Source organism: Schistocerca americana, chromosome X, assembly GCF_021461395.2.
Source record: "Schistocerca americana isolate TAMUIC-IGC-003095 chromosome X, iqSchAmer2.1, whole genome shotgun sequence".
In the NCBI taxonomy this organism is placed as follows: Eukaryota; Metazoa; Arthropoda; class Insecta; order Orthoptera; family Acrididae; genus Schistocerca; species Schistocerca americana.
The window spans coordinates 893,586,104-893,610,716 of record NC_060130.1 but is presented as its reverse complement, the minus strand read 5'-3'; the positions used below and the strand labels follow the sequence as shown (position 1 = coordinate 893,610,716).

The 24,613-nt window shown below is 36.1% G+C and overlaps 1 protein-coding gene across 2 annotated transcripts; it reads left to right on the top strand.

Annotated features, from left to right (window-relative positions):
- The first annotated feature begins 3,035 nt into the window (after positions 1–3,035).
- On the top strand, positions 3,036–24,409 carry LOC124555235 (calmodulin). 2 transcript variants are annotated; one of them, XM_047129095.1, is made up of 4 exons: positions 3,036–3,132; positions 6,988–7,162; positions 11,082–11,324; positions 23,365–24,409. In XM_047129095.1, exons 1-4 carry the CDS (start codon positions 3,130–3,132, stop codon positions 23,391–23,393), a joined length of 450 nt encoding a protein of 149 aa, XP_046985051.1. In that variant the 5' UTR covers positions 3,036–3,129; the 3' UTR covers positions 23,394–24,409. The 2 variants fall into 2 exon arrangements, with proteins under 2 accessions (XP_046985051.1, XP_046985050.1); XM_047129094.1 differs by lacking the exon at positions 23,365–24,409 and adding an exon at positions 12,951–13,012.
- The last annotated feature ends 204 nt before the right edge of the window (positions 24,410–24,613 follow it).

Below are 24,613 nucleotides of genomic sequence, written 5' to 3'. Positions count from 1 at the left end.
AGAAATTGAGGAACTGAGACCCTATGGTAACGATGTGAAAATTTCCAAACTGGAGTGTGTTGGCCATGTTCAGAAAAGGATGGGATCAAAACTTCGACGGCTCAAGGCTAGCATGAAAGGCAAGAAATTGAGCGATGGAAAAACTTTAGATGGGAAAAATGGACTGACAGATGCTACAATAGATCATATTCAGAAGTGCTATGGTCTAGCAATAAGACAGAATATCGCAGATGCAGAATTAATGAGAAGAGCAGTCTGGGCTCTGTTTTTTCATACAGCTTCAAACAATGAGAATCCCCAACATGGGCTATGTCCAAAAGGAGACGATAGTTGGTGCAAGTACAACAGAGACAAGGTAACTAAGAAACAATACAATCACCCTCATCACCTGCCACCTGCAATAATGGATGAAATAAAACCAATATTCCGAGACCTCGCAGATATTAGTCTACTAAAGAAATGTCTTCATGGCCGGACTCAAAATCCAGATGAGTGTGTGAACCATGTGATATGGAATAGACTACCTAAAACTGTGTTTGTGGGTATAAACACACTTCACTTTGGCGTTTATGATGCTGTTTCATCATTCAATCAGGGTAATATAACAAAGTGCAAAGTTCTGCAGAAGTTGGGGTTCTGTGTAGGACTACAAACTGCCGCAGCTATGCTTTGTTTGGACAAGGAACGGCTCAGGTCTTCAGATAATGCCATAAAAGTATATTCAAAGATGGCTAGACAGCATAGCAGAGCCGTCAAGAGGAAGCTGTAAACTTTGAAGCTAATTTCCCGTAACTTTAGTTTTTTGTGTATAAGGTACATTTTCTCAGGGCCTATTTATAGTAGAAAGATGAAATTTTCTGTAGTTGTTCCTTAAGACCTTCTAATATATCTGAATTAAAAGATATGTGGAATTATTTTGTATTAATGGATTTACTTTTAAAATACTTGTTAAAATGTATAACTTTTTTTAACATTTACAAAAAATAAAATATCTGAAAAACTATACATTATTTTTTCAAAATTAATAATTCAGCATAAAAGTAGAACATATCTCTGCGTTCTGTGAAAAAATCAGGAGTATCGTCCTAATAACAAATGAGAAAATGTTCCTAACTTTTAGCTCAATTTAACATTGTAAGCATAGGGCGTTCCGTATACCCTTAAAGCGCTTTTCTGCACTAACTTGAACTTCACATTGCTTACAATATATTTCTCCGTCAGTGCCGAAGAATTGCTCTTCAAAATCACGTACGAAGCCTGGCAACTTCATGCCGTTGGAACACTTTACTTTTGGCATGTTCAGCAATATTGAGTTTGTATTCAGACTAATGTGATCACATATGTGATATTTATCACGTCAGAAGTCGCCTTAGTTGGCTTCGAGAGGATTTTGTCTACCCCGCGCAACAATGTCTTACGTCAGCGGACTGCTAGTGTGTTACGCTGCTTGACTATATAGTCCTGATAAATAAAACTTAGTAATTGTTGTGTTTGTGACAAAAATCACCTGAGCGATTGTCATGTGAGCAACATTTTCACGTTTTTATTCTTGTGCCCTTAAAGATACGACAAATATATGTATTTTTCGCAAAAGTTGGTCGAAATATGACTTATTACTAAAAGGTATGCATATGACTAAATGCAAAATATAAATACATTTTTCTACAATACAATACCTAGATTCGATCATGAATTATTCTAAACTCTTTCCTAAATTTCAGGGGGAAAAAACATTACTTTGATTAACATACGGGCTCTAGTCCTCCCTACTTACAAAATCCACATCCGACTGAATCTGATCTACTGAAATGCATTTAGTACTCTTGAGGCATCTGCGACACCTTCACTTGTTCTGTATTTCCTGCAAACTCGCCTCAGCACCCTACTGTATCTGCCATCCTTGGTAACCCTATCCTACTGCCATGCGTCTTTGAACAGATTCCACTTTTTACTTTTAAAGTTTCGTGAAACGCACAGCTTGAGTTTCTTTTACATTCACAACTCTTTGTCAGCCTTTGCGGTTCGCTGATATCTTGACGAGATCTAACTGCATACTTCTACTCTTTATCGGCTAAAACTTCTACCTGCGTAGACTGAGAAAAATCCGCGATTGCAACCAACACTATCCATGAAGTCACAGATGTATATCGCGAATATTATTTGCCCTACTTCAGTTCCCTGGGACACACTCGGTATTTATACTTTCGCAGTTATTGCATTGTCTAGGGCATCAGAATGGACGACAAAACGCTGATTCGCCCACGCGATTTTATGTTCTGGGAATAAATAATTGAAACATTTGACAAAGAGAAGTGGTATGAACTGACAAAGAAAGTCTCTCCCTTCGGGTATCATGTAAGTTGATTGTACTGTCAACGGTAATGAGAAATCAAATGATGCACCGGTAGCTAGGCGACTTCTTAAAACCTCTAAGCCACTGCCTGTTGGATGCCTTTTTTTTTCTTTTTTTTTTTTTTTTAAATCCTGAAGACAAACAGGAAATATGCACGACATATCAAGTCAGAAGATACGAGTCTTTTACGAAATAATCACCCGAAAGTCCTTCTTCAAGAATCACTAATACAACCAACCTAACAAACCATGTTACATTCATTCATTCATAGAAGGAAATAAATCTCATTTTATTCGCTTCGACAATCAAGTTACGTATCTTAATTTACGGCAAGACCAGCCTCTACCACCCTGTTTCCTGGACGCCCGAGCTGGCACAAATGCCCGCGTTTCAGTACCACACGCAGCTACTTGACGCATTGCAGGTACGCCCCAGCCAATCAGGGAGACGCTGCCACAATACAGGCAAGAATGTCAGTAAACAGCCGCACCCTACGTCAGGGGAGCAGTTCTCTTGCGCGCAGAAAATAAAGTCCCTAATAAAAACACTTGTCTCGAACTTAGAAAAGACCAAGAGTATGTTTTAGAAGTTAGTTTCAAATGTTCTATGCAAATTTGATATATCTATACTGTGTATTATTCATATTATGATAAAGTGTTTCTTGTCGTGGCGGAGCAATACATGACCGTACTGTGTACCAGGCTTCTGTGATTCAGAGTAGCCCTTGGCGTCACGTCGTGTAGTGTGCTCGGAAGAAGGGTAGTGGGTGCTACGCAATGGTGAGTTTAAGTTATAAGATTAGGCGAAGCTTGACCGGTTTCTTATTCTATTTAGATAGAATGTGATTATTTTACTAAAGAGTTCTAGAATAACCTAACGCGAAACAAATTACGTTTTCCAGTTCTTATCGTTTTTAATGATGGAAAAGTTCGAAACTTTGCCGCTCTGTGGTTAGTGTTGCTGCTTAAATTTAGTTTTACTATGCTAACTGATACATATGTAGTATTTCTTTTCCGGCTGTTCAACGTATATTCAGTTTATTGAACGTTGCGTTTTCCTAGTATGTCATTCAGATAAAAAAACTATATACACTCAGGACATAGTTTTCACTCCATTTTGTGTACATAGAATTAATCAGGTGGTGTGAACTCGCATCCGGTCACGAAGGTTATGGGCCAGACATCACATGGACATGTTGTCACGCACTCATGAGTTTACGCGTTAGTACACAACTGTTCCGAAGATCCACATCAGTTGTCTGTGGAAAGGTCCCGTGTCAAAGCAGCATCCGCTGTATTTGAAGCCGCTCTTTTTGTTGGCATTGTTGTAGAGCAGAGTTTCAGCACGCGAGTTGACTTGGATTTCCTCTTAAATACTTGCTCAAGAGTGCTCATTTTTTGCCTCATGTAATAATGAATAGCAAACGTATGTTAAACATACAGACTGCAAAAATTTCATTACTTCACATAGTCATTTAGACTGCTTAGAAATCCTAGAACAATGTATCGTAGAGAGTAATCATTTGTTATTTCAAAAGAGGTGTTAATTTTGGTACCTTGAACAGGCTTGATTTTTGTTTTGAAAGAAACTTGGATATGCATTCACTAGATCATAGTAGATGGCAGTCAGCAACTTTGACGGAATAAAGGACGCTGGAGAGGCTTAAACTACTTCCGTATCAAATCAGGTATTGCTTTTGTTCGTAAATTACTTAAAGGGACTTGGGTTCATATCCATAATAGTAATTTCTTATGCAGTGCACATTGCATCTGATATAAATAGGCCTACATATGTCATTATTAGCAGTAACTTATATTTATATTGCAGTTGGTAATATATACAATCTGTTCTTCATATAACACCTGACAGGATACCATGTCTGCATTAACATGTCACAACTGCAATACGCAATGTGACAGACTGGCAGTTTTTTGTGATATGGAGGGAGGGGCAGGCACTTCTTAACAAAGTAATTAATATAGAGCTTTAAAAAGAGTATCTAATTGTGTTGCAATTCATAAATTTCAGAAACTTGACTGATTCACTTCAGTAGGCAAACCTGTCCACCCTCCCCCCCCCCCCCCTTTTCCAAAAAGAAGGAAAAAAACCTAGTTAAATGTCAGAATTAAAATCTCATCTACTACTGAATTTTCAAAGAATTTCAAACTTTTTGTATCATATTTTCATTTTTTACTAACTTGTCAACTTCAAGCATTAATTGTAGTCATTAAAATACCCAAAAAAGAACTGTAAATGTGAAAGAGTTAATTACAAATATTTTCTAGACTATGACAGTGTTACTGTCATAAATTTAGCTGTCACATTGTAACATGAATTCATCAATTGAAGGAATTACTGCACTGCTTTAAAAGAAAACTTGCATGCGGACTGATCACCACATAGTAACAGTAGCATTTCTGAGAAAATTACAGCCAGTTCATATTTTCCCACATCAGAGCTGTCACTAAACCATGTAAAGCATTGCATTTAGTGTAACGGGGGGGGGGGGGGGGGGGGCAGGGAAGGGAAGAGAAGAGAAGAGGATTCCAAAGTTTGTGAATGGACTTCCAATCTTCAGTGGGAGGGCTAAAGTCCCAAATTCAAATTTTGGTCTTCTGTGGTGCCACAATATTGTTAAAGCAAATGCAGGCATGGTTCCTGTCATTTGAACACTGTACTGTAGATTTCCTTTACCATCCTTGACCAGTCAATCCGTATTTCACATGTCATGATTTCATTCTCAACAGGAAATCAAACCTTTTTTTTCTTCAGTGGTGGAAAAGACAGCTATTAGGATTTTGAAATTTTTGCTCTAGCAAAGGAATATAGTGTTATAAATTACTGGAACTGCTAGTCATTTAGGTTAAATAAATTATTTTGTTGTGAATCATCTGTTGGGAAATTTGATTTGGTCCCACAGTGTATTCCACAGTAAAAAAGCTGTAAATTGTATCCCATACAGAAAGGGGTACACAAAGTATAATCTTAAAATACTGTTATTGCCATCTGATGTTCATTACAAATTTAGAATAAAAGTAACATAGGTTAGTAGGTTGACAAGTTACAATACATCCATTACACTTACTGACAATAACTCATTATGGAATATTCTACATCCATATTCTTCAAACCACTGAAGTGCACTGCAGAGGGTACGTCCCATTTCACCAGTTATTAGGGCTTTCCTGTTACTCGTGTATGGTGCACAGAAAGAGTGACTGCTGAAACCTCTGTCCATGCTGTAATTAAACTTTGCAGTTCCTATTAGACCAATAGGTGGTTGCAGGACATGTATTCATTACTGAAAGCTGGTTCTTGACATTTTGTAAGTAGGCTCTCACTGTATAGTTTCTAATCTGCAAGTGTTTGTCAGTTCAATTCTTCTTCTGGTGATTCCATATGTCCAACATCCTGTACTCACTCTTGCTGCCCTTCATATCTATTCACTATCCCCTGTTAGTCCTATTTATGAGACAATGTAGTTTTCTTCCCTGAAGATTATATTGTCTTTCAATTGTTTTCATCTTGTAAGCCGTGTTATGTTGGTAGTGGTTTGAAAAGTTGCTATTGTCACAGCTGAACTGCTTGATACTGTTTAACTTGATCTTGAGGGAGATGTCAAATTGCTTTTCTTAAAAATGAGATGCAGTTTGTTGTGGAGCCTTCTTCTTCTTATAATATTTGAATGCAGCTGAGGCTTCTTACATACTGTCAGCGTTCACATTTCATAGTGATGTGATTGTACCTAAAGCTGTATTCTTACTCTGCAACTTACTTTGACTCTGTGGCCCCATAGGTCCTATTTTACTGTAATCATGGCCTTGACAGATAAACTTTTTGTTGCTATCTCAAACTGAGGGATAATTTCAGTGCTTTACAGCTCCTCATTTCATATTTATAGATATTGAAATATTGTACTCAGTATTCATTTTCTTATCTGGTGGTAATATACTGTCCCAATCTAGTGAAATATGCACTCTGCTGTTAAAAAGTGAATACAGTGTTTCTGTAATGTTGACTGCTCCAAAGCTACAAATGACATGCACTCCTGGTCTATAGACCTTCTATGTTAAGTGTTATTGACTGGTTTTATGCAAATGGCATCAACCTAAATTTTAAAAATACACAATGTATTCAGTTCAAACCAAAGCTTATAAATGTTAAAAATGTAACCATAGTTACAAACTAACCTGTTATGTCAGTGTAAAATTGCTTGTCCCACATCAAGACTTATCATGCAAATGATCCATGAAGTGTGAATCTAAGATGTTACCTTACATGTTTGGAATAGTGAGAAAAGATTAGTTCTGATGTCATAGCTAAACTGGCAATGAGGCAAGTACTACACAGTAGTGCTTTAATCATTCAGAATTTAGCTAGTGATTAAAAGCAGCAACACTTATCTGAAATTGAAACGTCAGATGTGTTTATCATAAGAATTGACAACACTTACACGTATCTACATTAATATTTCACCTCTTTACTGTAACAGACCTTTGACAACTGACAGGATGGTTTTTGTGTGCCAAACATGAGTCTTCATTGTTATGTTAAGTACTGTAGTGAAAAGTTGATATCCAGATTTGTATGTGTGCTCCTTGTGTACTATTCCATGGATTTGTTTAAAATTACAGGCAGATCAGCTAACAGAGGAACAGATTGCAGAGTTCAAAGAGGCTTTCTCCCTCTTTGATAAAGATGGTGATGGGACAATCACCACAAAAGAACTCGGAACTGTGATGCGCTCACTTGGTCAAAATCCAACAGAAGCAGAATTACAAGACATGATAAATGAAGTTGATGCAGATGGTAAACTTCGCATATTTTTCCTTTTCTGTTGACTGTCGTAAAACACTGAAAAACAAAAGTACCATCAAATGGGATGAAGTTGACTGATTTTGGACTTTAAATACTTCAAAATGCAGTAACAGTAATGTATTGGTTTTTCTTTCAGACCTTGGGTACTGAGCTGTGGTAGCAAAATTTTTGATCTATCACCTGTTGCTGTAACAGGTAATAAAATTTAAAAAAGCTGTCAGTCAACTTTATCCCCAGGTGGGGGTGAAATTGATGAATTCTGTCAAAATTGTGGATTGTTAGTGGCTCAGGGGGACTTTGTTCTGAAATGTCCAATAACTGAAAAATAAATCTGGTACAATAATTAAGTCTTAATACCAGTCTCATAACAACATTACAAAGAAAGGTTGACAAAAAATGTGACCAGATTTCTTTAGCACTAAAAACCGGCTGACCACCTTTTGTTTTACTAATATGACCCTGAATCCTATTTATTAGGGTTTCTTTGGGAATTTGAAACATTTGGCTAGCTTTCTTAATGTTTGTTTTTCAATTTAAAATTTCTGAGAGGCACAGTTCTAAAACATACAGGCTATATTTCCTCTATTCACTTCTTTTCATTGTGTACACACACAGCATTTTTCGCACTGACAACTCTTATTAACTGTATGGTGCAACAAACAGAACAGTGGCCTACAAGACAAATTCGCAAGTTAACATACACACACTTCCTCTTTCCACCATTAGACTTGTTTGTAGAAAACTATTGTTGGATCCTGTGAGTCATTGTTGCTGCATTCATTGGGTCACATTCTTGCCACATTCACAAATTTTTTCGTATAACTGCTAAAGCTGACAGTCAGCCTCACCCTAATTCCACCAAGAATTTGCAGTGTCTATAAATAGAAAAGTACAATAGATTAGGTTTTGTTATTGCTCTAGTGAAGGGTCATTGTACAACATACACAAGTTATTTTATGTTTTATGACAGTCACATTAATAAGTTTTAGCTCATTAAGTTAAAGAAAAAAATCCTTCTGAAAACAATGAGTATTCAGATAGAGATTCAGAATATTGTACATTGAGCCATTGCCACAAATTAAAAATTTATCACCAGTATGTAGTTATGACAATTTTTGTAACTTCATGGTGAACTTCACTCCATCTGATAACTTCAACTGATAACTGAACTGACATACATTTATATTATGAATAAATGTAGGTCAGCAGTTTTATGGATTTTCAAACCAGAACACTGTTTCTTATTTTGCATTTTATGTGGGAGTTGATAGACTGAATCTGTTAGTGGTACATTTTTAATAAAAGCAAAAGAAAGCTGTAGTACTGATTTCATGCATGTGACATATTTAGTTTTCAAACATTGGTGGAAACCCAGTAAGTACTGATTTTTAGATCAGAGCTGGAAAATTATTTTCCATTCAGGATTACAGTGAACTAGCTGTACAGGTACTGCACTCAACCTCATTAGATACTAGACATTTGTAATCCAAATGTATTTCTGTAGCAGTGGCATAGGCCAAACTACTTGGGGCATTAACTAACCAGTGGGAAAGGGTGTACTTGGAATGTTCCTGAGTGACAACTAATGGTTGTAATGTTGTTATTACTCATGGCAAACATTTTTGAATGGGGTAAATGCAAAACTGACACACCTCATTGTGGTAGGTCCCTAGTCTGTCTGTTTAAGAGTGTAGCAAAGAGGTGTGCTTGAAATTTATTTTCCTCCTGTAATTACATACATTAGCTAAATTTGGTAGATTCTGTATTTGTAATGTAAATGTATCCACCATTCAGAGATTAGGCCTTAACCTGTCCCTGCTGGCAGACTGCTGCCTAAAACACAGGAGCAGTCTAAGATTCTGAAATGTGATCGCTGTATCACTGAACTTCCCCGCTGTAATTGTCAGTAGATGAATCTTGGTCATATTGCTGCTTCTTTATTCAAACAGATCCTAATTTGGCATCACAAGGCTGAATGTACCCCATTCCAGGCAATCCCACATCAGAAACTCTGAAGTGATGCTGAAATTGAATCCAAGTCCTTCCACACAGTGCTAACCAGTTAGAGGTGGTCATTCTGTATTTAAATTGTTTTTCTGTTACATACATCAAATTCGGTAGGTTTTCTGTTTTTACTGTTTATTTGTGTAGTGTTTTTGCATTGTGTTGGAGATGATGATAGAAAGGAGAGTGAAATCTGGTGCTGACACACAGCTGCTGCCTCCTTCTCCTTCTGAACAGGGCCACTGAGCTTAACATCTCCATCTGACAGACGAATCACCATCAACAGTTTCAGATGCAGTCACTTAGTGATGGTGGAGAGAGGTTTGGAATTTATTCTGGGACATTGGTGCAGAATGGTGATGGGGACCTATTTGCCAGCATCTTTCCTCCCCTTACCAGCCACCATCAGAATTTGAACAGGCTTACCTCAGAGTAGAGCACCACTGCAAAAACATGAATAGTGACCTCAGCCGTGGAGCAAGGTTATATTTCTGTAAGTGCTTATCAGTGGATTGGGACATAAATCTATTGCTAAATTGGATTAAAAGATTTTAATTTTACCAAGAAATTGAGAACTTACAGAATGTGAAGACTCTGCTTCTGATGTAACCTTAAAAGCAGGAAGGCAAGTGTTTGATTCAACACTTATCATAAAATTACAGGGTCAGTGATGCATTATTTACCCAGTCAACACATGTGCCTACAGAGTATTAGAGTATACAGTTGAGTTTACTTATTAGTGAAAGACAGTCAGTGTGTCATTCTTACTAAAGATGTCAAAAGCAGAAGTAGCATCCAGCATACTAAAAGGATGGATGGTAGGTACATTAGTGTTGACAATATTTATAAATGTCCTGGCATGTGACATTTGTAGCTCTCTAAAAGTGCATTTATGAGCCATATCTTACGGCACTATAACAGTGTAGTGTTGCTGTAGTGTGACTGCAACAGATGGCAGTTTTATTGTATGGCTGGGTAATATTGCTGATATCACAGGTAGTTGCCATTTATATTGGTGAGGGATTGCTGGTGTTGCCCACCAAAGGTGGAGAATATTTTGTATTGTAGGGCAATATTTATGTCCTTATCTCTAAATGGTTACCACTCACTTTCACCTTTATTTCCCACATCTCCCACTGAGAGCAGTTCTCGGACAAATTGCTTGTAAGAGAGTTTAAAAGTTCTGACATTTTGGTAAATTCTGGAACATGTATGTTCATTAGTTTAATTTTCTGAAGCATTCTCCTTGCTTAAAGATCACATCAGTAAAACCCAATTTCTCTTGATCTTTTTAACTTGATTCTTTGTGTGATATTAAAACAGTGAGGTGGAAAAGTGTCCAACAATTTTTTTAAATATTTTTTGTTAGTGTGACATAGTAGTAGGATTAATAAACAGGAAGAGAATATTTGCAGAAGCTAGGCCTGTTGCATTATGAGTATGCTTAGTCATAGTTAATACAGCAGAAATGTTCAACAAGCCCCAGTGGGAAATGATGAAAGAAAGGTTCTGCATGTTGTGGAGAGACATATTTTCAAAATTATGCAGGACCAGATTTCTCGAATGTACATTTCACATTATAGCCACATCATCAAAATTTGAGATATTTACATTATGCAGAATATCAATAATAGTTTTATTGTGTGCATCTCTAAATGAAATAGAGAGGAAGAAAATAATTCTGGTATGTTGTGTAACCTGCATAGCATATTGTACATGGAATTCAGGATGCAAAGGTAATTAAAATCCTAACTTGTGTGGAAAAAATTGCCTATATTATAGAGCATTAAGTGAACATTTATTTGTATGTCAGAAGTTAGTTTTCACTCAGAACATAATGTATTCCATTTATTATTATTATAATTATTATTATTATTATTATTATTAATATTGTCATTATTTTTAGGAAATGGTACTATTGACTTCCCTGAATTCCTCACTATGATGGCAAGAAAAATGAAAGACACAGACAGTGAAGAGGAGATAAGAGAAGCCTTCCGCGTATTTGACAAGGATGGTAATGGTTTTATTAGTGCTGCAGAGCTAAGGCACGTTATGACAAATTTGGGTGAAAAGCTGACTGATGAAGAAGTTGACGAAATGATAAGGGAAGCTGATATTGATGGTGATGGACAAGTTAATTATGAAGGTAGGAAACAGCAGCAGCATTGTTTTTTTACTTGTGTGTGTGTGTGATCTTGAACGTAGCTTTTCCCCCATATGAAATGGTACCTGGGATTATCTGTTTTCAGTTGTTTCTTCTCTCGCATATGGCTCTTTTGTGTGTTGTAGATCAACTTACCCATGTTTTCTTCTGTCAGAGGAGGATGATGATTGATTTCATTTGCATGTAGGCACTTAAATGTTCAGATTGAAGTTGCTGGTACAAGAACAGTTCACTTGAATCCTAATACCACAAAAGTATTACAGAAGAAGTCTTTAATTTTTTGTCTGCCAGATATTCCCTCATATTGTGTGGCTGATAAATTCTTTAAAATAGAAAATGCTTTAGTTGTCTTGCATGATAAACAGCACAAATCTTTTTCTGGATATGTCTTCCCTTGACCATATTGTGTTCCACATGACTGTGACCCTGTGCCCCAAATTAGTTGACTATTCTAAGCTTTCATTGCAGCCAAGTTGTGTATCAAGTTTAATTTCAGTATGTGGCTTTGCTGTCAGCTTTCTACCAGTTCAGTGACAGCATAGTTCTAAAATATTTTAATTACTCAGCTCTCATGGCTTCATTCATACTCTCACGGAGTGTGAAAAAGTCTGATATTTTGTGTTGAAGCTGCACTGAAGTCTTTATTACAAGACCTAATTCTTGGGTATGATGTGGTGGTAGTGGTGACCACAATACACATCATATCTGCTCACACACTAAGGTGTGGAATTTGATTTTTTAATGCTGAAAGTTACACATCAGTATTGTGAAAGAATTCAGCCATGTATAAAATTGTATAGCATTTGAAACTGCATTCTGAAATATTATCATTGCAATTTTGGTTATAATAAATACTTTTTTATTGAAAATGGGACAAAAGTGAGATTTCAGCAGGTCTATTGGTATGTTGACCAATGGGTGGGGATAGGGACAGAATTTGCAGGGGTTGTCAGAAAGGAATTGTCCTGTTGGTGTTAAGATTATAGTCATAGTTCATGGAACATTAGTTCAGCTGAAAGGTATTGTGGAAATTCATTTGTGTCAAGTGTGCATTTCTCCTAAAAAGAACTGTGATGCTAGTACTTATCTGTTATATCTTTCCTGAAATTACCAATGCGGATTGCCTCTAACAATTAATGGAAGCAAATCCCAGGGATTCCCTTCCAGATTTTTAAGATTGTGCGTGAAACTTTTGTTCATTTAGAGAGTGGAAGATCATTTTAATACAGGGACCTTCAGTGTATTTCTATAGTTTGAAAGAAATATACCACTTTAATCTTTGTTTCAGGACGTAGACATTATAGTAAAAATGAAACTATTAATGTTCCCTGCAGTGAAGTAGTTTCATTACCTAGAGGTAACAGCTGCACTGATGGTAAATTTGTGGTGGCCAGGTGCAATCATCAGTAGACAAGCTCTTCAAAAAAGTTGTACTCCTGAACATTGAAGAATTTGATGATTGTATCTTACCACACACATAATAATACTTAGTTTCAAATTAAATTGTGTAACTGTAAATATGTCAGACCTATAGCCGTGACTTTGTATGCACAATAATGCTTGTATTATGAAGTGGTCACTCTTGATTGCAAATTTCTCCTCTTGCAGATTTCCATGCCCTTGCTCAAATAATTTTCACTCGGTGTAGCAGTTAGACTGGGCTCAGGCCAAAGCTGTCTAAAGTTCCGGTGGTCAGTGCTTTAAAATGCTTTTTCGGAATGTTATTTGTCTTCAAGCACCCCCAGTATAAGGTTCTCAGTGACTTTTTGTTTCATTATTTTTTTTAATGTTTATGTATAGTTTTTACTTTTCTAACCCATTATTCATGCAACCAAACAAAGCATTGCTGTGCATCGTACAGAACATTTTAACCCTGGACACAGTTATTGTAGGTTTAGTCCATTTTACTGACTTTAGTTTCTTTGTCACTGTTGGTACATGATTTTTTTTTCTTTGCAAGCCAGTCTACATAATTTTCATTTTGTGAAATTGAGTGTTTAGCTAGTTAATGGACAGTAAATGTAAAACAGCAGCTTTTAACAGTCCCTGCAAATTGTGTTAATAACTAGAGGACTGAATTAGCTTCTTTTGTAATTTTTCATGTTACTAAATTATGTAACTAGCAGACTTTTTTGTCCTATAACATAACTGTATAAGCTGTTGGCAGTGGAATTAAGTGTTATAGTTGCAGTTTGAATGCAAGTGTTCCTGAATCATTACTAATGGCATGGTTGTCTTCTCACACAGTCATAATAATTATTGTATCTGCAAATGAGGGAGGATCTCTAATTGTGTGCTTTGATATGTTAGTTGTGCTAAGCAGACGTCTAAAAGATTTTCTGCAAGGGGCTGTCATATTTTGTAATGTGCGGTTATATAATAAACTGACATTCATGAGGTAACTGACATTATTGGGATTAATAAGAAGTGTCTCCATTAGAATGTTCAGCATCCATTTCATCTAATTAGAATACTCAGTTAATTGTAAGCATATTTAGCATTGATTTTGTGTAGGCTTGGGGTAAAACTTTTTTTCAGTTCTGGTAATACCTTTTTCACAATACCAATTTCTGATTTTAGCTTCCTATCCGAAATGTTGACTTTATAGCCATGTTGGCTACTGCTGAGAAAAATTAAAACCTTAAACATCATTATTTTTATTTTTTATCCATTTCTCTCACAGTGTCCTCCTTTGTAGATTTTAATTTTCTTGGCATTCCAAATTTTAATCAGTGCTAAATAGCATGCAACAGTTCACATAGCTTGAAAATTAGTCTTCACTTATGTGTTTGACATTCACAGTATGCTTTTTATCTTAAATTTAGTGATACTTTTAAGATTGTTTGCCATTTTAGTAAGGCAGAAACTGCTGTAGATCTGCATGAATAACAGATAAATGGAATTATCATATTTTGCTGCTAAGAAAGAAATTCTTACACTGCAGTGTTATGAATATGTAGATGTTGATCCACTTTGTGTTACTTCTTCTAGTATTTTGCAGTTCAGAATTGTAATTGGTAATTAGTTCCCCATTGTTTAGAATTTGTTCCTGTTTGTATGTGAAGATATTTGGTTAATTGGTATTCTTTGTAGTATGTATGTTATGTTGCAATGCTTGAGAGAGAAAAACGAAGTTGATGCTCTTGTATTTAGTGCAAGTAGATGAAGTCTCTGCAAGTAAAATTAAGGCAGATAAATCTTTTTGACAATTGAGTTTTTTTTTAATTTCATCATAGATGCATTCATTTTTTGTACTGGGAACTAATATCAAACTCGTACCAAAAACGTGCCTATTCATAATCAGAATGAATTTAGTTTTTATTAATGTAGGAGTTCGTACAACAATGAAATATACTGTAAGGAAGATGATAAATGAGGAAAGCAAAATGACTGTTAGTAGACAGGCCTTCTAAGTTTGGATACAATAGTACATTCAGTGCCAAATTTACAGTATGTCTACAGTGCCGAATGGAGTGGTGACATGCCAGTCAACTGAAGAAAATCATGACAATGTATCTGATCACTATTACATGTTTCCTAGGCAGCAGTTGCATTTTTATGCAGGAATTTCGTGTTCTGGTAGTAAACTGTTCACTCCTTGCAATTGATTAGTTTTTCCCCTGATCACTGTGGAGGGATGTGGTGGGAATGTCAAGTTAGCTTTAATAGTGCTTGAAGTGAAAATGGGAAATCTGTAAAAGATTTGGTTTGGGGACTTGGTATGACCTCTCAGGCTCCAAAGGACAAAATTATGCCCAAAATGTTTTGGGTGGCATAAACCACTCTGAGATTAATGTGAAGAAATCTCTGTTGCTCTGGATAAATCCCATGTTGATTCATATTCATAAAAATGTGACCAAAGAGGAAGGGCTTTAGATTAGTGATCAGTTTAACTGTTTGCTTGTAGCACAGGAGATAAATGTGGTAAAATTAGTTCTGTCTGTTAGGATTGATGACTGGAAAAGTGAAATGGGTGAACAGGGTTGGTACCTAATGTTACATCCAGGGAGGAGGAGGACTGTCATTTTGCAACAATTAGTCGTGAACTGTTGGCATGTTTAAAGACTGATCCAAATCTATTTGGACAGTAAGACAGCTGGTGAAACAAAAACATGTTATTGGAAGATTTCAAAAGGCAGATTCTGACTGACACTAGCAACTCTTCTGAAACAAAACAAAAATCCACAAGGGCAAATCAATAATGAAATAATGTTAGTTTTCTTTCATTCAAGAGTTGATTGAAATGGAATGTGTGTCTGCTAAAGGAATAGAGAATGGTAAATTTTACACAAGTGTGTGTGTGTGTGTGTGTGTGTGTGTGTGTGTGTGTGTGTGTGTGTGTGTGTCTGAAGGTTATGGTCCACCATGTTACCAGATGCCCCAATGTGAGGGAGGTGCTGTTCAGATTTGCTGTGGAAACTCTTCTCTAGATCCTAAAGTCAGAGTGGGGTGGCACAGTGTTTAGCTCACTGGACTTAAATTTGGGAGGATGATGGTTTCAAATTCACGTCTGGCCAACCTGATTTAGGTTTTCCATGATTTCCATAAATTACTTCAGTCAGATACTGCGAGTGTTCCTTTGAAAGGACATGGCAGACTTCTTTCCCCATCATTCCCTACTCAGATGAAATCAATGACCTCACAACTTCTTTCCCCAAATCAACCAACCTAGATTTTAAAGTCAAGACTTAGGTCCCCTGGACTTCTTTCCTCAAACATGTAGTCTGCAGTGACCACTGCAGGAAATTTTAAAACAGATACGGCAGTTGAGCATGAATTTGTGATCTGTTAAAAGATCTCCTCTGCAGTAGATGCAGATAAAGCACGTTTGTAATGGGTCTGGATACATTTTGAGCACGATAAGTATACACAGTGCTGTTTTACATAGTTCCCATAATTAAGTTACTTTGACTTAGGAGTTCCAGACTGTTCTTATATTCAGTGAAAACAACTAAACAATCGCATATCTTTTGAGAAATATGAACAGTAATAGTTTTAAGCAATGAACCAACCATATATTGCCCTAATAGTAAAGCAGTTATAATTTAAACAATTATTTGAAAATAGTTGTCTGTTCTGGTTTGTTGCAAAGAGGTTAATGTTTTATGTGTGCAGTGCTTTAAAATTATGGCAGTTGTGCGGTTGTCTTTGAAATCATTATAAGTGAAATCCCACTTTCTCAATTTTCAAGAAAATCGAGAAAAAAATATCTAAAAATGTGACAAAATATAAATGTGGGAAATAACTTTTTAAGCAGTAAAGGTTACGTATAGGAACTCCCTTGCCTATGTGTAGTTTATAATACGCTCTATACTCACCAGGGTCTTTCATTACCTAATTAAGGTTATCCAATTTTTATACTAAGTTTAGCTATTGAAATAAGTAGAGCTGGTAACTGTCTGGGAATTAGAAATTTTGACTTAATTTCATTTGTTATAATGAATATTTATGAAAAGCCTGCAACTCTGTCTTTCATTATTTAAATAATGAAACAGTGCACAGTTACTTTTTTTGCTTTGCATGGTATTAAGAGAATTTCTGATTGTCTGGTGCAAATATTTACTCAGGTATTGTGTGATATTTTGCCTCTTGCACAGTTGTAACTTTTTTGTGGTTATAAGGTGCTGTGCTGCCTTCATGATGCGGAAAACCATACTGTTAGTGAAACATCACAAAAATACTTAAGTAAATATTCACACTAGACAATGAAAATAAATTCTCAATGTGTCATGTTATGCTTAAAAATTATGTAACTTGTGCAGTGTTTAGTTATTCAAACAAAAACATTGGAGCAATGCAAAGGGAAGATAAAGGTGTCACATGGCACTGCTAATGGCCAAACAACTAAACACTCGAAACGTGTGTAATGCAAAGTTTTCATGATGATCACAACCATCATGAAGTGGTGCATGCACAGAAGGGACAATTTGAAAACTGTTAAGAGGCCATGATACCTTCATTTGAATGAACCTGGTTTCTCCCATCAACCGTCATGTCAAATAGAGCTCAGCAGTGACAGGAACACAGCACAAATTTTTCAGATTCTTACTGACTTGGATGTGTTGAGTAGAGCATTAAACACTACTTTTAAGGCCAGTGCCATACAAGCTTAATTTTATGTCCATTGCATCAGTTTGTTCTTCAGACATTGTTTCATAAACTGTAAATCATGCAAAAAGTGTATGTTAATACAAAACCTGGTGTGAATTAACATTGTGAACATACACAATTTAATGGGAGTGATAAAAATGTTGTAGATTGTTGGAAAATCTTAATTCTGGGAATGTAAAAGTGGTCATTTCTTTTAGTATGAATGAAATATGCAAGTGAAAAAGAACCCTAATTGAGATCAGAGATGCAACTAACATGTCAGCAGCTATAACCAAATCCACATCACTAAGAGGTAGCCTGAATACAAGAGTATGAGCAGCTGGAGCAGGGTTGTGCAAATACGACTTTCCTTCATACTCGTGTTCTCTACATTTTGCTCTAACAGCACCTTCATGGCACTGACTTTAAAAATTTCAGTTCTCTGAATGGTGTCCACAAAAGCTGTAGGGGTTTCTCTTCTACATTCTGTTGACCAGTGAAGCATAGTTGACAAAGCATGGGCAAATCAGTTGTAGCAATTACACACTGTTGACTTAAAAGTGGATGGTGTGTGTGGTGTGTTTCAAAAATAGGTTTACTGATGACTCTAAATAGTCAAAAGTATCTACAGATATGCTGCCACAGTTACTGGAAATCGTTCTGCTGGGCATACAGAAATCCATGTGATGCCATCATTACTGACATCACCCATTCTTCACAAATAACTACATATCTGAACATGCCATTTGGAGATTATTGCATTAATCATCTGAGGACTTGTAATGGCCTGTGTACTCACTAGAAAACTCCAGAGTATTATCTGTGTGGGAGGGTGGAAGTAGAGGTCTGCTATTAGATACTCCAGAAGACAAGAAATGCTGTATAACCTGACTTTGACAAGTCCAGATGAAATGGAGAGAGGAACTTTCGTATTGTGAAGAAACAAAATATCAATATAATAGGGCAAAACACACAATCAAGTGTCATGACTTACTGCTGTATTTCCCTCTACTTGAAATACCACAATATTAGCAAAAAACTTTCTACTGATATGTTCTGTGTTACAGATATGAAGTCCAGATGTGGGATTTCAGTGAAGTGGTCAAAGCAAATTGAAACAGAATAGGCACATTTGAATAAAGCCTTTGTCACATTAAGAATTGCTTATGCATTCAAACAATCCAGTCAAATGCAAATCTGATTACATTATGAAATGATGCTTTGGGACTGCTTGAATGCAGAAGCAATGTTGAAAGTGAAAAAATGGCTTTTGTCAGCTGTGCACATTACGTACCATTTGACTTTGGCCACTTCATTGAAATCCTACACTTCCATTTTGAATAGCTACGTAACACTGCCAGGTCAGTAGAGAAGTTTGTTGTTCAGATTGAATAAGAAGCCACAGCACTGAAATGTTTCTAGTCGTAATATATTGATGTTCGTTTGTGTTTGAGTTCCCCCTCTTAGATCTTAAGTGATCAGTTCTCATGGTAAGACACAGTTTTCCATGTGAACTATTCATGCCACTGTTTTTGGAATGATTGATTTTATATTCTGGGTAGTCTTCTGCAGTTCTGTGTGTTAGAGATAACATACTAAAGTTGTTAGTGAAAACTACAGCCTGACACACATTCACTCCTGCTGGATATATTTAGGGTGAGCACTCTTAGCAGACCCGTCAACCTAGTTTTATTACAAAGCTGAAAATGAATGCTGTTGACACGTGGAATAGCTCATTTCACTAGTTTCCAAGCTAGTGCTCTTCCTCTAGCTGTAGCAAACACTGACCTATGTTCCCACTAGTGGCTCTCGGGCTTTCCTCCAAGCGAGCCGTGTTGTGAAAGGCATATTCATTGCTAAGGAAGTGGGTGCTCTCTATGTAGTAAGAATACTAACAAATAAATTGTTGTGAATACATAGTGGAAAACTGTTATCCATTTAAGATACTAGTTTCTGACCACTGGCCTTGCACTTGAGTGACTTAGTAAAAATTTTATTTTTGTTGAAGGTTTGAAAGGTTTGGTTGATTTATAGATCTGAAGAAGTTTAAGAATGAGGAATCATTATTGGTTCTGTAAGGTGTAGGTACTATAATGTGAGCATTTTCAGAAAAGGTGCCAGCTACAAACACCCATGGATGTGTACATTTGGATTCTGAAATTTTTACATAGTTACTCTTGTCAATCAAAATTTACCATCAGTTAGCAGACTACTGCAAGCCTTCTATACCAGCCTTTTACTGGCTTGTAAATGGATTTGTAGGTAGTGAGTGAAGTGACATGTTACTTCCTGAAAATAGGTTGAGAGCTTGAAAAGTATATGCTAAGTTATCCATTTTGAAAAATATATTATTTTAGTAGCTTACTCACATGCCGTAATCTTGTGCTATCTTAATGCATTTGTGTGAAGATCGTAGGGTCTGTAGACCCATTTCTTTTTCACACTTAAGTCATGCGTATTATCCATGGATAGACCTTTTTGGGAATTTTAATTGTTCTGGAATAATGTTTAAATCTAGTCTTTTCCAACGTATATTGCTCACATAACTGCAATATTTTCTTATTTCCATAAATCATACAAGTACCCAACTACAGTGTTCTTCAGTAATTTGAGCAAATCATTTTTTCTACTTCCTTGGAAAAATTAGTTCACAGGAAAATGATTGAGGGATGGAGGTAATATTTGGTCGGTGCAAGACATTTTAACCCTCAAGCAGTTTAACACGTGGGCATGTGGCACACTTTGTGCAGCGTAAAGAATAGTTGCCCTTTGTTAACAAGGTAAACATGTATGAGCAAAATCACAGTTTAATCTTAGTTTAATTAGACAATGTTATCATAAACTGAGATACATTACTGTTTACTGAAACAATAAGACTTTCATTACGGACAGATGCAAGTATTACCCTCAGTAATGAGCCCCTCAGAGCATTAAACAGTAAAGTTGGATCAGATGCCTACCAAATGCTCATTTGATTACTAATTATCTTGTAGATAACAACCCAATTACAGGATTCTGCTGCAAGCTTGGAATCTGGGTGTTTTCTTGCGTGGCTTGTAAACTTTTTCTTGCCTACATTGCTGTTTATTTTATATTACTGCTGTTCATTTGGATACATGACAACTTATTACTGTGTTACCGGAAGCAATAAAGAAGCAGTAGGTAAAACAGTGGAACAGAACAAAAACAGTCATTTGTTATTGGTGTTATTTATACATGGGCACACCCACTTGAGGGTTAACATAAGTATAAAAGTTAGTTTTGGCAGCACCTACCATTCATGTTTCTTTCCAGTTTTGTTTGTTCTTCAATTTATGCAATGTGAAAGTTGATATGATAGTATATAGATCGGCAAATGTTGGGAAGTAATGTTTGGTTGTGTTATAATAATTACTGTGACACTTCTCTTATTCTAATATTGGTTCGTGTTGGTAATTGCTGGTATTGCTAGTAATTGTGCATGGGTTGTAAATGTATTTTATGTCAACATTTTTGATTTGTGTGGAAAAGAAATATATCCATTGCTTAATTCAGACTTTTTCCTTTATTATAAATGTGGCCAAAATGTACTGGAAAAGTGAGCCTTTGATTTCTGGCAGTTATGTAGAAGTGTCACTTACCCTCAAGTGACTCTGTTAGGTTGGGGACAATTCAGTTAGGTTGTTAATTTTTCCTCTTTTTGCATTTGAAGTTGATTGTATTTTTGGCAGGTTGCATTATTCATGAGATTTATTTCTTTAATATTGGCCAGGGAGTTACAGGTAGCCCTTGTGGAATAACATTGTGTTCCTTCTATCATTTGTAGTCTGTCTGGTGCCAATCAGTGTATGTTTACACAAATTAGGATAGTCTGTTAGTATAAATAGTTAACATTCTGCTCAGAAATTATTCTGCTGCTATATTTGTCATGCTTACCCTACTTAAAAATTTAATTACAGGATTTGTGCTTCATATAAAGTTTTATACTGAAAGCTGGTACTACTATAAATCAAAAACTTTCATAGTTGTTAAGGTTCAAAACAGTTATTAAATATTACGCTGTGGTTTGAGATTTTCTTGAAAATCTTAAAATTTCATCTGCTGAGAACAGAACTCACTTCTAATTGAACTCAATTTTTGTTGCAGCTACAGCCCTGCAGATGTGACATTGCTTTTTTAAATTGTGGTTTAGTTTGGCTGTTACTTTTTGTCAGTCATTACTGATATTTTCGTACAGTGAAAAGATGTTTTATTTCAGCTTCAGCTCCAAACACTAGATGCCATTTTGCTTTGTCTTCATCTTTATCATTAAAATCATGTCATCTGTAGTAATCTCATATCACTTCTTTCTTCACAATGGGTTGCAGTATCTGATCAGTGTTAATCGGGTATGGCTCTTGGTATTAATACTGTAGCTTTTTCACTGTGTATTAAATGGATTGATGAAATTGTCCTATCTCTCTCTTTCCAAAAATGGATTGGTGTTCCTCTGTCATCTGTTACCTTCATTGTCCCACATAATCTGCCCCATAAAAATTACTGTTTTCCTAATGGTTCTGTTCTGTATAAAAGTTTTAGTGATTCTTTTCTTACCCAAGCATATGTTGAGATTGGTGTTGGTTGGCTCTGCATCCCCACCCATATTCTCAACAATGGGAATTTGAATTCCAAAAATGTAATTAACTTCTTCACTAGTTGCCTGAATTTTTGGTGTAACTTCATTCATGTGTCCATGAAGAAAACTTCTTTCCTGTTTGCCAGGCCTCCACATTACAAATATATGAACAACATAACAGCACCAGATTCTTGGCCTTCAAGTGACAGCTCCTAGTGGCTGTTCCTAAATTTTTCCCCATGACGTTTGACATCACTGGACTTAGGGAGGACTAGAAAAATTAGAAATATAGTTATGAGCAAGTTTACATGGTCAGGTGACATGAAGAATAATGAAGGAACAAGTAGAGGTACATCAAGGCAGTTGTCAAAGAGGAAATGGGACAAATAATATACAATGTAACTTGCCAGAACTCGACCAAATAAAGAGCCTGTGAGTCTTGAGTAAATGCGAAGATAGTACAGAGAGGTAATATATAGTCTGTTATTTTAACTGGAGGAAAGAGGACAATTTAAAGCTTGATTGTTTGTTTCCTAAAGTTGAAAAGGAGTGCCCCAAGTCTTCTACAGGGGACTATTGAGGGTGTAGGGGGGGGGGGGGGTTGCTCCATAGTGGTAGTGCAATAGACACTGGCCAAACTGTGCTCATTATAAATTGTCACCCCCTCTGTAGAAACGTACACTGCAACAGAAATTCACAGCAACCTGTAGCAAGCCACAAGGTACATTGATCAGATATTGAAGCCAAGTGGTGCTCTCTGCAAATGGGTCTGGAAAGTTGGAATTTTCAAGTTAGTTACATAAACCTGAAAAATTTTGATGTGCTGGATATGATAGTCTTGAAAAAATAGTGCAGAAGGGATGGTCATTAGATAACAAAGTAAAAACAATATGGGGTTGTACCAGGCTTGTAGGATCTGAGTAACATAATTTCTATGCTAGAACTTTGTTAAACCCAAGTGCTCATTTCAGTTCCAAAGTATATGTGGGAGAGTTCATACATACATACATACATATTCAGGCAGCTCTTTGCAACCATGGAAAAATTCAGTGTACATAGTCATTTAGTTCTTTCACTTGAATTATCATTATTTTATCTACATATTTATGTATACAGATGTATTGGTTTGGAGTGATTCATTACTAAGGCATGAGACTGCACTCAAAATTTTAGCATATTGCTGTGTGCTCAAGTTTCTGCTAGCCTTTAAATTTTATAGATGTGATGTGTGTGTGTATTGCTGAAATGTGCTCTTCATGTAGTAGTGTGTGAAGCTTCTTTTTGTATTGTTTGACAATTGTGGATTGGCAGTTGCTCACCTTAATACTTAATTTTCAGAATTCGTCACAATGATGACATCAAAATGAAGTGACAGTTCAAAGTTGACAGTGGTGGAGAAGAACGCTGAAACCAAGAATTAATGAACCTGCATTTCTGCTTTCCATTTAACACTTCTTGACAACACTTCTTGACAAGAGTAACTAAAGTGGAAAGAAGCTTGAATCAGTTCAATGTATCTAAGTGGTTGTATAAAAGAATTAATGAATGAAAATTTTTGTGTAGTTTTCTTTCATGTAATGTTTTATCCCCAATGTGCAGTTTGCAGTTTTATTGATCATATATTCAAAATTGTGTGTGCATTTCAACTGGATTCATGCTGTGTAGTTCTTAAGTACTTAATGCTACTTACAGAAACTCACCTATTTGTCTTTCCTATAAAGGTAACAACAGTGTTACAGAAATCCTTTCATGAATGTTGGTCATTTGTGTATATTTTTAAGTACTTTTCTAAACCCAGTGCTGCAGAAAAAAGTGCTGTGGTGAAGGGGTGGTTGTTCCAGCCTCTGACATTCCTTCAGTAGCTTGTACAGAGTGTTTTGTGATGTGTCATACACTTCTGAAATGTAATATGGAGTCAATGATATCAGTGTAATGGGCAGTTTCTCGCTTCACTGGACTTCCTTCACAGCATCACTGCCTACTTCTGCTGCACTGAATGTAAAAGACAAAATTGATCTGTTCCTTCATGTGAGGTATTGTCTGACAGTTATTTCATTCCTTTCCCAGTCTGAGATTTTTCGTATTGTTAGTATAAACAATGAGTATGTGTTAAATCTTTAAAGCTATAAGAATACATATTTGTAAATTGTCTTCAATAAAGAATTTCATTTATTGTGTATCATGTAAAACTGTTAATAGTTAATATATCTTCATTGGATTCTTAACCTTCATTCCTAGCTATCTTGCAAATTAGTTTGGAAAAATGTCAGAATACAACATGCTTGGCAGGCAGAACCTAGATTCCTTCTGTCCTATCTCAGAGCTAAAAGTGCAATGTGTTGTAGAGAAGTTGTACAATAAACTATTACTTTTTGGCTGTGAATATCTTCTGTGCCAATTTTTCAGATATTTAATGCCACCTGTGTTCAATGTTACCTGTACCATTATAAACTGAAGTTGGTGTCAGTTTCCTTGTGTACAAATCATGGGGCAGTGGGGTGTTGCAAATGGCAGTAATGAGAATGCAAAACTTCTGTGAAAGGGTGAAATTTTTGATAAAGAAAATATGGTCACTTCTTTTGCAGAG